The sequence below is a fragment of the Halichoerus grypus genome, chromosome 9 (genome assembly GCF_964656455.1).
Source record: "Halichoerus grypus chromosome 9, mHalGry1.hap1.1, whole genome shotgun sequence".
In the NCBI taxonomy this organism is placed as follows: Eukaryota; Metazoa; Chordata; class Mammalia; order Carnivora; family Phocidae; genus Halichoerus; species Halichoerus grypus.
In genome coordinates this window covers 124,267,486-124,282,782 of record NC_135720.1, presented here as the reverse complement: position 1 = coordinate 124,282,782, position 15,297 = coordinate 124,267,486, and the positions used below count along the sequence as shown (strand labels likewise).

At 38.9% G+C, this 15,297-nt stretch overlaps 1 protein-coding gene across 3 annotated transcripts in view; it reads left to right on the top strand.

Moving 5' to 3' along the window:
- F13A1 (coagulation factor XIII A chain) overlaps positions 1-15,297 on the top strand; it is a 167,423-nt gene that overhangs the window by 42,679 nt on the left and 109,447 nt on the right. For all 3 annotated transcript variants that reach the window (XM_078055667.1, XM_036068835.2, XM_036068836.2), the window contains exon 4: positions 3,310-3,561. In XM_078055667.1, coding sequence (XP_077911793.1) covers positions 3,310-3,561 — 252 coding nt within the window. The remainder of the gene's footprint in view (positions 1-3,309; positions 3,562-15,297) is intronic.

Sequence of the window (15,297 nt, the reverse complement as noted above, 5' to 3'; positions counted from 1 at the left end):
AGGAATAAAGCAGTAACATGCACGTAATAAACAGCACACGCATTGGCTTTTTCCACAGACTACAAGCTCTATGAGCACAAGAGTCTGTTTTGTTCACTCTTGTATTCCTAGCACTTAGAATAATGTCTAGCACATAGCAGGCAATATTGTTGCATGAATGAAAAATGTTCAAACTAGTCTTCAGATTAGGTTGTGACTGTGCCCAAAGCCAGAATGAATAAACAAGGCTCTCCTTTTTCTTTCCTTTCTATGGTATACCATGAATTTGATAGGTAAAATTTAATATCTTTGAGATCATAATTTCAGGTGTAATAATGGAAACTAGTGATTGTCTTAGTTATTTCAATGTTCCTAACAAAAGTGGATGTTAGTGCAAAGGCTCGTAGCACACACATAATTTCAGAGATACTCTCCTACTTCATTGCTGCTCCTAAAGGAGCTTTCTTATGTAGTGCATTTTAAAATTCCTTTTATCCTTTTAAAAAAAATCTAATCTGTCATTAGCACATCGATTTTATCTCTGAAAATTTATCTTTACTAAGCCTATATTATATTTAATACTGTGTATTCTAAATCCAGGCCAGGATTTAGTGGCAACTGCTGCCAGGAGCCCCTGTAATGAATGAATTATGGTCCCATTTAGCAGGTGAGACTGTGTTTGATGTCTACACTTCAGTAGTGATGGGGGCTCCAGAGAGCAACAATGCCTCCAGAGAAAAAGGCAGCCTCATCCCCCAGTTTGAACAAGCACAAAGAGGAGCATACCCAGGAAATATGGAAGTGCCTTTGGAGCAAACAGCTCTTGCAGGATTTATGTGCAGCATTCACAGAGACTAAGCTCCCTATATTCCCCAAAACACCACCTAGACAATGTTGCACCTTGGCAGCAAACCATTTTTAAGGCTTTATTGGATTTATGGTAATATTCATCCTGAGTGGTGATTAACTGATACCCCTAACACATAGCAAAGCACTGGGGTTCTAATCTTTCTCCCTGGCTTGCACTGTGTAAATTATTATTTTCATTAAGATTAAGCATCTCACAAAATTACACAGCAGTTAACTTATGCAACTACCTCCTTAGAATGCTCTATCTTTGAAAATATGCCTACCAAAGAATCCTTTAAGATCTCATAGCACATCCTATGTAATTGGAGGCCCAAACGAAGCATTGTTTTTGTTAGTTTTAATGCAGAATCCTCTACGTGTTTTCTATAAAACAATTAAAGTAAATAAGTTTTTCCCTTAAAGTTTCTTCTGCTTGCAGTCAAAATGATTTGCAGACTTATTAGCCTGATTTGTATTTTTCTTCAAGTCAATTAGAATTAAATATGTAACACATTTTGGAAAAATTTGTAAATGAAAGATCTGCTCCATTTTAAAATATCTATACATTTGATTATCTTGTACACTAAACTATAAATTAAACTGTAAGCTGAAAAGTCAAGGATACTGTGAAGTTGAGGGGCATCTGGGTGGCTCAGTCAGTTGAGAGTCCGAATCTTGATTTCAGCTCAGGTCATGATCTCAGGGTCCTGGGATTAAGCCCCACGTCAGGCTCCCTGCTCAGCGGGGAGTCTGCTTTGGATTCTCTATCTCCCTCTCCCTCTGCCCCTCCTGCCCCTGCTCCCATGCTCACTCGCTCTCTAATAAATAAACAAATCTTAAAAAAAAAAAAGAATGCTGTGAAGTTGACTTGAGATACATATATCTCTCCATATATATATGGAGAGAGAGAGATATAGATATACATATATATATATAGAGAGAGAGAGACTTAAGATTTTTATATATAGATAGATTTATATATATATACACACACACACATATATATATATAGAGAGAGAGAGGTAGAGAGAGAGAGAGAGAGAGATACTGTGAAGACTATTTTTCAGGAACTCATTGGTAAAATTTAGTTTTGAGGTTAACACCATGAATTAAGAATTTGGTCTACTCACTGATATGAGGAATTCTTAATCTCAGGAAACAAACTGAGGGTTGCTGGAGTGGGGGGTGGGGTGGGAGGGATGGGGTCGCTGGGTGATAGACATTGGAGAGGGTATGTGCTATGGTGAGCTCTGTGAATTGTGCAAGACTGTTGAATCACAGATCTGTACCTCTGAAACAAATAATGCAATATATGTTAAGAAAAAAAAAAAGAAGAAGATAGCAGGAGGGGAAGAATGAAGGGGGGGGAAATAGGAGGGGGAGACTAACCATGAGAGATGATGGTCTCTGAAAAACAAACTGAGGGTTCTAGAGGGGAGGGGGGTGGGAGGATGGGTTAGCCTGGTGATGGGTATTAAAGAGGGCACATTCTGCATGGAGCACTGGGTGTTATGCACAAACAATGAATCATGGAACACTACATCAAAAACTAATGATGTAATGTATGGTGATTAACATAACAATAAAAAATTTTTTAAAAAAAAGAATTTGGTCTAAAATGACTGCAATAAAGACAAATAAAATGTATCCTGAGATAGCTTATACATAAAGTGTTCTAAGCCTGGAAATATGGTAAAATTCCCTGTTGCTTAATCTTCTATTGAAATAATAGCTAAAATTTGCTCTGCATGAAAAATTATAGGCAAAGCATCTTACATGTGTTATTTTATTTCCTCCTCAGGTAATATTATTATCCTCATTTACTGATGAAGAAAAAGAGAAAGAAATAGGGATTTGTAAAGGTCAAGTAATTTGCCAGAAGTTGCCAGGGTAAGGGAGGAGCAGAGCCAAGATTCAAATCTAGAGAACTTGCCTCTGGAGCCTGAATTCTTACCCAAGTTATAAGCCTAAATCCCTGATGAGACTGGCAATAAACACGTGTTTCAGTTGAATATGAAAATGGTCACATGTACAACCTATAAATACAATCCTAATATAGGTAATATAACAAGTCGTATTCAGAATAAGCAAAAACACATTTGCCTATCCCCTAAAAGAGCAATTCTAACTTTTAGAGAGCAGAATTTCAGGGAATGATAACTTCACAGTACCCTATAAGCTCCATTTTGTTTTTGCATCCCAGATTATGATTTCTACATCTTATTTGAATTCATTAACTAACCAATGAACATTCCTGTAAGTATTGTTATTCTTTCTTTTTTAATCTAGACATGACAAATCTGAGCTTCAAAGAAAAAAATCAACTAATGTCACGTAGCAACACGGTAGCAGAAATGAAATTCAAACCCAAGTCTTAACGATTTCAGGTCTAATTAATTATTTTAACCTTCAGCTACAAGATGACAGAGTGAGAACAAAAATGGTTTGTGAAATCAACTCGACACTTCTTTCTTCTCAAAGGTCGCTACCCTCAGGAGAACAAGGGAACCTACATTCCAGTTCCTGTTGTCCCGGAGCTGCAGAGAGGCAAGTGGGGGGCCAAGGTTGTCATGAGAGAGGACAGGTCTGTCCGGCTATCCATCCAGTCTTCTCCGGAGTGCATTGTGGGGAAATTCCGTATGTATGTTGCTGTCTGGACCCCCTACGGCATACTCCGCACCAGCCGAAACCCAGAAACGGACACGTACATTCTCTTCAATCCTTGGTGTGAAGGTAAGAAGCAAACATTTTTCTCATTAAAAAAAAAAATAGTTCATATTTTTCTAATGCATCTCTTTTTGGAGGGATAGCAGAATTACTCTAGAAGATATGTCCCTTTTCTATATACACTGTTTCCCATGGTTGAAAGACAGAAAAAAAAATATGAAATTTGTCCTTAATGTATATGAGGACAAAGCCTGTGGATATTAAGTTAATGCTGCTATAGAATTCATTCCAGGAAATAATGGATGAATGCCTGAAGTTGCACAATTAGTTAATTGTGGAGCTAGGTGTTAATGGTGTCACTTCTGTGTATGTTATTACTCTGTAAACAAAATGGGCTTTCAAGACTTTTAGGTTCTATAATCTGGTTTCAGAAAAATAGGATAAAGTTGATCCTATCCTCCCTAATTCAAGAGCAGAAAGCCTGGATGTTGAAAGAATCCCATAAATTTGTGTATATGCCGAGTGGGTGCAAATTTCATAAGCCATAACTCTGGATGTACAAACATGTAACTTTAGTTTAACATAATAAAACTTAATCTCTACTGCTATTCTGAGTCTTCCTTTCTGTCTGTTACAGAAGCTTAATCTATTTATATTCAAATAAAATAGGTCAAGTCCTAGGATTTCTCTCAATTCAATTTAAAAACTTAGTCACACATAGTATTTTTCCCTCATCCCCATCTCTGCCCTTCTTTATCAGCCCACTGCTTCCATACTTGGTATGGAGCTGATTTTCAGTTCCAGAGGCAGAAGCAAACATTGCAACAGCATTAATGGAAGAGGGTGCGCTTTTAGATCTTAAAAAATAAGGTAATGAAACTTATAAAAGCTGACATAGGACAGAAGATGTCTCACATCATCTTACTTCCTGTGTATTGCTCTCCACTCTCTTCCAAAATGAGTCTATATTTTTTTGCTGATTTTGAATGTCCATTCCTCGTGAGTGTTGCATCTGAATCAGGATTGAGCTGCACTTACATGTTGATAATAAGTGAACAACAACGTTGTCTACTCATATATAACATAGACCTGGATCCTACTGACCTTTTCTTTGAATTATCAGTTCTAATGGTGTTGGCAGATGGCACGGAGCTAATCCTATACTCCCCACTCACCGCCCCATCATCTTGTACCTGATAATCCTATCTCTGAGACAGATATCCAAGGTTGATGGTAATAGGAGATGTTAATGGGGCCATGTGCTATTCAAAGGTGCACTCCTGTGTACAATAATCTTGTCAACCAGATATAAAGCATTCTGTGACTGAGGCGATGTGGTGCTATTTACAGAGGTGGGAAAGACTGAAGGGAATGAAGATGTAGAGACACACTATGATTTTAAAAATGTTAAGTTGGAGATAACTGTGGATACCTAAGCAGAAATGACAAGTAGGTATTCTGCTTTGTGAATCTGGAGAGGAGAATCAGGGTTGTAAACTTGGGAGTCATCTGCACCTAGGTAGAAAATATAGAGAGGAAAGAAGATATAGGATCAAGCCCTAAGGAACACCAGCATTTGGAGGTCTAATAGAGAAAGAATTAGCAAAGGAATGAAACAGAGGAGTGCTTAGGACATGGCCTATTGTAAAAAATTGTATTTTAAAAATTCATATTTATAAAATAAATAAACTAGGAATTCTTTATTGACTTTCTTTGCATTACAAAAAGAAAATCATATAATTTCATGTAACTATCCAGCACTCTAAGGGATTTATAAAATGATATGGTTTACCCCAAATTTGGTATAATCCCAAAAAAGGATTATCTCACATATCATGGGGTACGTGTCTACATGCATTTCAACTTATGTTTCCAGTTTTCCAGAGGTAAAAATGGTTAGTGATGTTGCCTGACATTGAGTTTATAGGAGAATCATTCAGGAGGTGGATAGTCTTTCTACTACCTGATCCCTGCCTTGGTCTTCAGTTGTATCCATTGAGCAGCTTGCAGGTTTCCCTGTTCAGAAGGAGTCGCCTAGTGTAGAGAAAACATGGCCCTGGCACTCGATGCTGCATTACAGAAAGGGAGCAGAGGGCCCTCCCCTAAGTATCACTGAATGGACAAAGGTGAGAATAAAACTAGATAGATCAGTTTGGAAGCTGTGGCCCAGGACAAAGAAGATGGACAGGACTATGGTGGTGGCAGTGGAGATGAGGAGGAGGGGATGAATTGGAGATCTACTTTGGATTTAGAACAGATATTGCAGAGGGGTTGATCATGGGAGGTGAAGAAGAGGGAAGAGTCAAGAATAACTCTAGATAGCTGCTATCTGACCAAGTAGGTTGGTGGTGGTGCCATTTTCAGAGCTAGGAAGACTGGGGGAAGTGGAGGAGAAGATCTAGGAGTGGAACTAAGAATTACATTTAGAAATGTTAATTTGGTGATATCTGTAGGATCTCCAAGTGAAAACATCAGGTAGCCACTTGAATCAGTGAATCTATAGCTCCAAGGAGATGGCTGAGCTTGGGATATAAATACGGGCACCTTCAGGAGCTAGCAGGGAAGTTTAAAGAAAGAACAAACACGGATTTAGTATCATCAACAATTAGAGTCTAGACAAAGGAGAAGGAGACAGAGAAGGAGTTAAAGGAAATCAGAAGAGCATGGTGTCACAGAGCTGGATAATTGATTGATTCAAGAAGACAGCAACTGGTTCTTTGGAATGCTGCTGATGAGTTAAATAGGATAGGGAAAGAAAGTGGCCATAAACTGTGGAAATATGGAAGTCACTGGGGAACTTGGAAAGATTGCTTTACCGCAGTGATGGAGACAGAAGCCAGAGAGATGGGCGTGGGCTCCAGCGTAACGGGAAGTAAGAACGTGGAGATAACAGCTATTGCCATCTTCTGCAAGAAGACTTTCTGCAAAACAGAGATGGTGATAAGAAGGGCAAAGAATTTTTTAAAGACAGACTAGAGTAGGCATAATTTTATGGAGATGGAGACAAATCAGGAAAAGATGAGTTTACTTCCCAGAGAGAGGGTAGTGATCCACAGCCTTGGCTGCACATTAGAATCACCCAGGGTATTAACTACTTATGTCTCAGACATTCTGGTTGATCTGCTGTGTAGCCTGGGCTTTAGGGTTTGTCTGTTTTGTTTTGTTTTTTAGAGAGAGAGAGAGTGTGTGAGCGGGGTGAGGGGGAGGGGCAGATGGAGAGGTAGAGAGAGAATCTGAAGCAGGCTCCACATCTAGTGCAGAACCAGACACGGAGCTCGAGCTCACCACCCTGAGATCATGACCTGAGCCGAAATCTAGAGTCAGACTCAACTGACTGAGCCACCCAGGTGCCCTTGGGCTTTAGGGTTTTTAAAAAGGTCTGCAGGTGATTTTTAAAGCCAAGGTTGAGAAGAACTGACTTAGGGAGTGAAATCCTTGAGTGGGTGGAATTCAGGAAACAGGTGAAGAGCCCTTGATAGGTGGGGCTGTCCACCTTCCACTGTGACAAGAGCAACGTGGAAGATGGGTGAAGTGTGCAGCTTTTCTAGATTCAGTAGAAGGAGGACAAGGTTGTTTCCATTTTGTGATTCTCTTTTTCCCAGTGAGGTTAAAAGCAAAGTCATCTGTTGAGAACCAGAAGCAAGGAGGGGAGTGTTGGAGGCTTGATAAAAAAGGACTGAGAGTTGGAGGTGGGAAGTGGGCTTATTCTAGGAACATGGCAGGTGGGTCCTCCCTGCTCCCCAGAACTCAGGGAAAACCACCACAGTCCCCCTAATTCTTTGGCCTATGAGTGTCCCAACTTCTCTACAAATTCCTCAGGCATATCTTCATGGTCATCTCCACCTCTCAGAATCCAATTTCTCCCAGTGCTCACAGCAGTTATGCCTCTGAAACATCAAAAAAGGTCATACAGAACATCTATGTGCTAGACGTTGGCTGCAATTTGGCGTGCAGGGTGAGAGGAGGCAAGACTGACTCCATTTCTCAAACGTGGAACACATCGGAATGGCCTGGAGGGCCTGTGAAAGTGTTTCTGGGCAGCACCCTCAGATTGAGTAGCTCTGATAGAGCCTGAGAATTGCATTTCTAACCAGTTCCCAGCGGATGCCGATGCTGCTGGTCAGGGACCACACTTAGAGAACCACTGGTTTACATAATAATCACAAAAAAATAATGACAAAACATAGGAGAGTATACTTTGCTTAAAATTTCACCAACTCCTCCCTAAACCCAATCCCGGTCTCTCCCCACCTATTGCCTCTTCTCTAAACCCTTTCATTCCTCCTTGTTCCTATGCTCTTCTTGCATCCTCTCTTAGGAGCAGACTGTCTTTATTCTCTCATGCAGAGCAGTTCAGCAAGCTTTTTTATTTTGCTGTTTGGGTTCCTCCAACAGTGAGACTTTTGGGAACTACACACTTTTCCAAGACCATTCCCTCCAGAAAAATTCTGGTGCCAGTTTTTAAGATAAGATCCTTTTATATTCTTATATTAATACTCACTGAGGGGCACCTGGGTGACTCAGTCAGTTCAGTGTCTGACTCTTGATTTCGGCTCAGGTCATGATCTCAGAGTTGTGAGATTGAGCCCTGCATCGGGCTCTGAACTCAGCGCAGAGTCTGCTTGAGATTCTTTCCCTCTCCCTCTGCCCCTCCTCCCACTCTCTCTCACTCTCTCTCTCTCTAAAATAAAATAAATAGTGAAATCTTTTTTAGGAATGCTCACAGAGATCTCCGAGAGAATGTTTATGAAATAGGAGAAAGACATCACCTCCTCACTTCATTCACTGTGTGGTTTTCCCCACCCGGAAGTTAAGGCATAAAATCCAAAAGAGGATCTGTGGGATGGACCCCACACACAGCCCAGTACACTGTATCCTGACAGCTGTTATGCTAATTCATAACAAGGGACTCACAGAGATACGGTCTGGCAGGTAAAAAGAGAGCCATTGCCCAAGTAGAAAAAATAACAGAGGAAATCAGAAGTTGACAAAATAGAGCAAGATGAGCAAGATGCTGAAAATACTGCATACTTGATGTGGAAGTGAAATCCAAGGTGGCTTAGGACACTGGGTTGAAAATTTTATAGGCATGTACAGTACTTATTGATAGGAGAATGTTCAGCTGGGTTCCTGGGAGCCCTTCAGCTTGCTTTGCATTCATAGGCAATTTATCCTCCTTAATCACTAAATCATTAATGGGGATCAATAGCAATACCACACTAGTGAGGGCAGGGGTGGAAGCAGCAAGAATTATTGGTCAGTTTTTTAATTTAATAGTGCTAACCAGGCTTCAAATCCATTCCATAGGGTCACCAGGCTTCTCTGGTGTTGGAAAGAAAACTGTATCCACAAAGGTAGCAGGAAGGAGTTGGGCATTTATTGTGAATTCCTCTTATTTTTCTAACCTCTCAGGAGCTCTGGATTATGGAATATATTTCCTTGTTTAAATTCAGAGTGTTCCAGATTGGTAGTCTAGCATTAGTGCCAGATAGTGTATTCTGAAAGATTGTCCCATACCTGTGCTAATACTCTGGGTCCGTATTTGATTGTTCTGTTTGGTTGGACATCAATCATATTCAGGGGGTCTTTCTTCTCTTCCTAATTTGTTTCCCCCACATTCCCCATTGCTGGTTTCCCCTTACCTCATTCAGCCTTGTATCCCAGCCCCTAGCACGGTGCCTGGTACATACTTAATGTTTAATAAATGTTTACTGCATTGATTTAATAATTCTAAGTAAATACTTTTTAGGCTCATTACACCTACCATCACAGATAAGTTGTAAATGTAATCTCACACCTTACCATCTTGAAAAAAGTCAAAAACATATATGGTATGTGTGGGAGTGAATTTGTGGGCACAAGTGTATGTGGATTTCTCTCTCTTAGCATCTGACACCAAATTAGCATCTGGTACTTCTAACTTTTTATTCACTGTGACTTTTGTATTTTCCTTTAAACAAAGAAATCAATTAAATTTGATGTAAAAAAATCAGTGTTTCCATATCTTGATACCTTTAATAGACCGTAAATAAATACAACCAGCTTGTATTTTATATGACATTAATTTCTACACTATTTGCTTTGTAATTATACATGGTCTTTTAGACCCTTCAGTACAGAATGGAGTAATACATCAGGTAACAATGACCAATACCCCTCTCTTTTGAAGACCCTTGTGCTCAGGCCAGAATTTATACCCTCAGACTAGAGCCATTCATCAATCCACAAATATTGATGGTATATCTCCCCCCATGACAACATGTGTACTCATGGGTAGTACGACAATATTACTTATTCATCCACAAATGTTAAGGGTCAGCATTGAGTTAGGCACTGGGAATATGGCAGTGAAAAAGATAATGTTTGCCCTCCTAGAGCTTCCACAAAGATTTCACAAATGAATTACTAATAAACCTGAGTTACAATTGTAAAAAGTATTAAAATAAGTCACAGCACAATAAGAATATATAATAGGGTCACCTGGCCTAGCCAGGGGGTGGAGAGAGATGGGTCAGTGGCTTATCTTTGTACCCTCTCCAGCCCCTAGAATAGTATTTGCACAAAATAACAATCAGATAGTTGGTTAATTGAATTTTTATGAAGTCTTAAAAAAGCTTATGTGAAAATTTTAAACCCTTATTTATTTAAAACTTCTATTTAATAAAACAGCATATATCACTCTTGCAAGTGTCTGAAACATTCAAGGTTAATTCATCCTTTTCACACCAAGTTAGTATTATTCAGTATGGCACTGCAATCAGAAGGGAGCTCAGAGAGCTCACAGTAGACATTCTTTCCAATGGCATGTAGATGACCCCAGAGTCAAGGTCCAAAGCTGTTCAGGAAATGCTCTGGAAGGAGCAGAGTTGAGAGGGTCTAGTCCAGAATCACATTCATCGGCCAATTCATGCAGTGTGTGATTCCTTCTGTGTAGTTGTTTATACTCTTCAAAGAATGCTCAAAGCCAGCATCTCTCTGCATTGTGTATTTCAGAAAGCAGGATTCTTCTCTCATTCAGCCTAGCATGGTGCCAGGCACCTAGTTAATGTTCAATGAATGTGTGCTGAATTGAATTGATGACCATCACTCTGAGAGTCAGAGAGAGAATTATGAGCCTCACATTTCAAGAGAGAAAACAGACTCTGTGGTGTTAGATAAATTTCTCAAGGTCATATAGAAAATGAGGAAACAAGCTGGGGCTAAAACTTGGATATTCTGATTCAGTCAGGATAAGCTCTTTTATTTTTAAAATCAGAACCTGCACAAGATTGGTAGCCTATCTAGTGTAATAAGAGAAACAAGTAGATGCCAGCTGGGAAGCTTCTATGATGTTCTACAACATTAGAAATTCCTGCCGTTAAAAATAAATAAATAAATACAAATAAAACCAGGTTGATAGCTATAAGATCAAACAACAGTTTTCTCTGCAAAAAAGAAAAAAAAAATAATAAGCATGCGAACAAGGGCACAGGCTCCCTTTGAGGATATGTACTAAGTAAAGAATCTCTGACATGTTCTTTGTAGAATTGCTTTATGAATAATAGTCTGTCTTCTGAAGATATTTAAGTACCTGAAAAGTCCTTAATCAGCAAAACTAGTAAATTAGCAAAAATCAAATAAACTTCCCAAGCTGGTCTGAGCTGTAATGTAATACAATATGTTTGCAAGGAATGAAATGGACCCAATTGTTGAGGAACTCCTTGCCTGTGTTTCTTGGATTCATTTCATTCCAGAGTTAATGGGTGCAAAGGCGGGCCTTGAGATTGGCTGTATTAAACCATTTTAGGAAGACAGTGGCTTTGGACCCTTCCAAAGGAAAAACACAAAACACAGACTCTAGAAATGCCATTCTTTTCTGCGCTCTACCATTTCCCAACTCCCAGAGATGGGAAGTGATTCCTAACATGCCTATAGCACACACAGCCTGCTGGGGTTCACCACCCCCTCTGCTCTACTTTGAGATGGGAAAGGTACCATGATGGCACCAATCACATTTGCTCTTCATGCGAAGCCATTCCCTTGAAGAATGATTAATTTCACTCAACATATCTTCCCTCTTTCTTCAGTGATGCTCAGCTTTTATAGAAAGGGGAGGCAAGTAAAAGTTAGTACTAATCCCTTCACTCAAAATGTCTCCCTTCTCTAAAGAGGTGACACATTTTGCCTTTTTGAAGGGACCAAGTTATTATTTCTTCCCAAGGATCAGAAACAAAACCAAATTCTGATTTAAGCTGGTAGGCAGTCTCTTTGGAGAGAACTTATATGATAGCATTCTTAGCACTGTAGTTTTCTTTGATCCCTGAGTTCGCTTTGCGAAGCTTGACTTTAATGACTTTGGAAATGGGACTTGCTTTAACCTTAAAATAGCATGTAAATAAGCAAAAGGAAATTTTGAGCCAAGGTGGTGATGAATAGCCTTCCTTCTCCCAAAGAAGTTATACAGATACTAAAATCAATAGGCTCAGCATTCATTTTTACATGTTTGTCATAAATTCTTACTTTGTGTGGGGGGAGGTGAGTGGTAATTTCCAAGGGGGCTGAAATCAGCCCTATAAGTGAATCCCAAAATTCTCAGCCCACAATGTTGTTGTTGTTGTTTCTTAAACTAGCCCATTATTCCCACCAGAGGAATAGTAAAATAAATGAGATAATTCTTCTTTATTACTTACCTCCTGTTAGTCACCCTGGAAAGGTAATTCTTACAGGCATGTTGAAGGTCTGCTCTAGTGGCAGAGCTGTGGGCAAAGCAGATGGAGGTATCATGCCACATTCACCAATGACGCCACGTGGAATCTGTTTTCCTCCTGAGTTTAATTTGCCAGAGGTCACTTAGTATCAAGAAGTTGTCAGTGGGTCCTTGGTGCTCCTAACTCTATGAGCTATTTAGACCTAGCTCCTCCTACCAGCTCCCATGGATTTGAGAGGTATAGCTCCCAATCCCCACACTTATGTACAAATACACACACACACACACACACACACACACGCACGCACGCACACACACACACACACACACTTTCTAACAGTTCAAACTGGTGGGTATCTAGAACAGTGGGTTATTTGTCACTTACCGAAATTTTTTTCCCACAGGAATAGCCAGTTTTCAAAACATCATTTATTGATCAGATATATCATTATCATTACCTGTTGATTTTAAATGCCATCTTTATCATCTACTAAGATCTAATATACACTTAGCTCTATGCATATATTTATCTATTACTGTGTCAAAATCAGTTTTCATTATAGCTTTGTTTTAGTTGGCTATAATCACAGTAATACTACTTAAGAAAGAACCAGAAAATGTCACTGGTCTACAACAACAAGTATGTTATCTCATGGATCTGGGGCTTGTCTGTGGCTGGGCTAATGTAGACTGGGATGGACTGGCCAGCTCTGCTTTGAGTGAGAATAGCCAGAGAGGCCCTACCCCTTACCACCCAGCTATAGAGATGCTCTGCTCCATGTGTCTTTCATCCTCCTGTGACTAGTGGGCTTGCTAGGGCGTGTTTTTCTCACGGTGATAGCAGAAATGCAAGAGCATACGCTCAAGTGTGCAACCACATTTCAAACCCCTGCCTGCATCACTTCGACTAACACCTTTTTAGCCAAAGTAAGACTCAAGGTCAACAGGGGAATGTTATACCTTTAGAAAGAAGGATGAGTAGGCATGGATAAAAGAACAGATGAATTGGGACCAAAGTTCAATTTACCATGGGAAAAGTGCCCCCATTTTTCTTCATTTTCAACATTTTATTTTTGGGCTATTTTTTTCACATTGTCTTTTCAGATAAACTTAAATTAGCATGCAGAATTCTAAAAAAATCTGAGTGGAATTTTGGTTGGGTTTTCATTGACTATAGAAACTAATTTGGGTAGAATTTATATTTTTACAATATTGAATCTTCACATGCAATTAGAGACATTTTGAATGTTTTTATTTATTCAAGTTCTTTTATGCCCTTTGGCAAGGTTTATTTTTATTATTAAAACTTTAAAACGAACTCAAAAGTAGAAAGAGTAGTACAATGAATACCTACCTATATATCTCCCAGATTCAATAGTTATCAAGATTTTGCTACATCTATGCTATCGCCTGGTGTCATGTAACATTTCTCTAGCCCCTGTATTTTCTATTAAGCAGTTAGTTTGATCTGAAACTCAGTCAGATTTATCTTCAAGAGGATCATTTTCTTTTTGTGGTAGGGATGGGAAGGTACAGCAATAATATTATGTAAGTCATGCTGTACACTTCCCAGGACATCCATCCCATCAGGAGATACATGATGTCTGGTTGTTACTCTTTTAGTGATGTTTAGATTTATCAATAGGATCAAGTTTTGTCAGTCTTATATCCATTATGAGATTCCCCACTAGCCTTGTTACAAATGATTTCAGCCTAGATTCATTATTTCATTAGGGAATGCAAAATGGCAATATTCTAATCTACCATTCCTTCTGCATTTATTAGCTTCAATTATTTTGTTGCCTTGAGGTCATATTCATATAAGAAGTCTAGATATGTGTCTCTTTCCTTATTTCTAAGTTATCAGAATAATGAGTTGGTTTTTAGCACCCTGCAAAGATAACCAATGAATTTTTAAAATTACTATAAATGTATGAATATTGAAATTTTTGTGTTTTAATCCTTTGCAGTGACTTTTTTTTTTTATATTTGAATTGTCTTATTCTTGGACAGTGGAACCCTTTCCAGTTTATTTCTGATTCCTATGACTCCTAGAATCTTTAATAGCCTCTTTATTTTCTGGTAGGAAGAAGTATTTCAAGCTGGTCTTGTACATTTCCTTACCCAGATTTGTAGTGAGTCATTTCTTTTAGGAACCTGGGTACCTTTTAGTAAGGAAGGGGGATGGGAAATGAATGGTACTTAGAGACCATAATCCAGGCTCAAGAGACTCATTGCTACTACATTGGTTGTTTTTTCTAGTTCTTTTCAGTGGGTAGAACTTGAAAATGTGGTTTCTAAAGAGAAAATACATCATGAGCTATTACTGATATTGTCAACTTAAATTTATTTTTTCTAAAATCCTTTTGTTTGATATTTTATTATAATGAAATTAGATTTCTGATTATCATAGTGTGCTCTGATTGAAACGCTTACAGTATTACAGGGACTAGTATAAATGGAAAAAAAATCTCTTAATAATATTTGTTGATGAAAATCATCGTGAAAGCAAACCTCCAGAAATGTATTTGTAGGGACACCTGGGTGGCTCAGTCGTTAAGTGTCTGCCTTCGGCTCAGGTCATGATCCCAGGATCCTGGGATCGAGTCCCGCATCAGGCTCCCTGCTCTGCAGGGAGCCTGCTTCTCCCTCTGCCGCTCCCTCTGCTTGTGCTCTCTCTTTCTCTTTCTCTCTCTCTGAGAAATAAATAAAATCTTTAAAAAAAAAAAAAAGAAATGTATTTGTAGGCCATAAGAGAATAAACAAAACAATATAGGAAGAGATAACCAGTCTCTTCCTTCATATATATTTTTAAAATTTTTCATGTTATATCTTCCTAAAACAGAGATATTTGCCAGTAGTTAGAATGGTCATCTTTCAATATTTAAAAAATCACACCCCTTAGTGGAGAACAAAGTAAAGAGCAGTAACCTAGAATTTAGCTGAATAAGCCAGTTTGGAGTCTTGAGTGAGGAGGTCTTCCAACTTCAGAGTGTATCATCAACTTGTATCATCATTTTAGAGTAAATACAATTTAATTTTGGTGAAATGAGATTCATCCCCCAATAGGACTAGTAACTGCATTCACTGAATTTCACATTCTTCATTTGTGAACT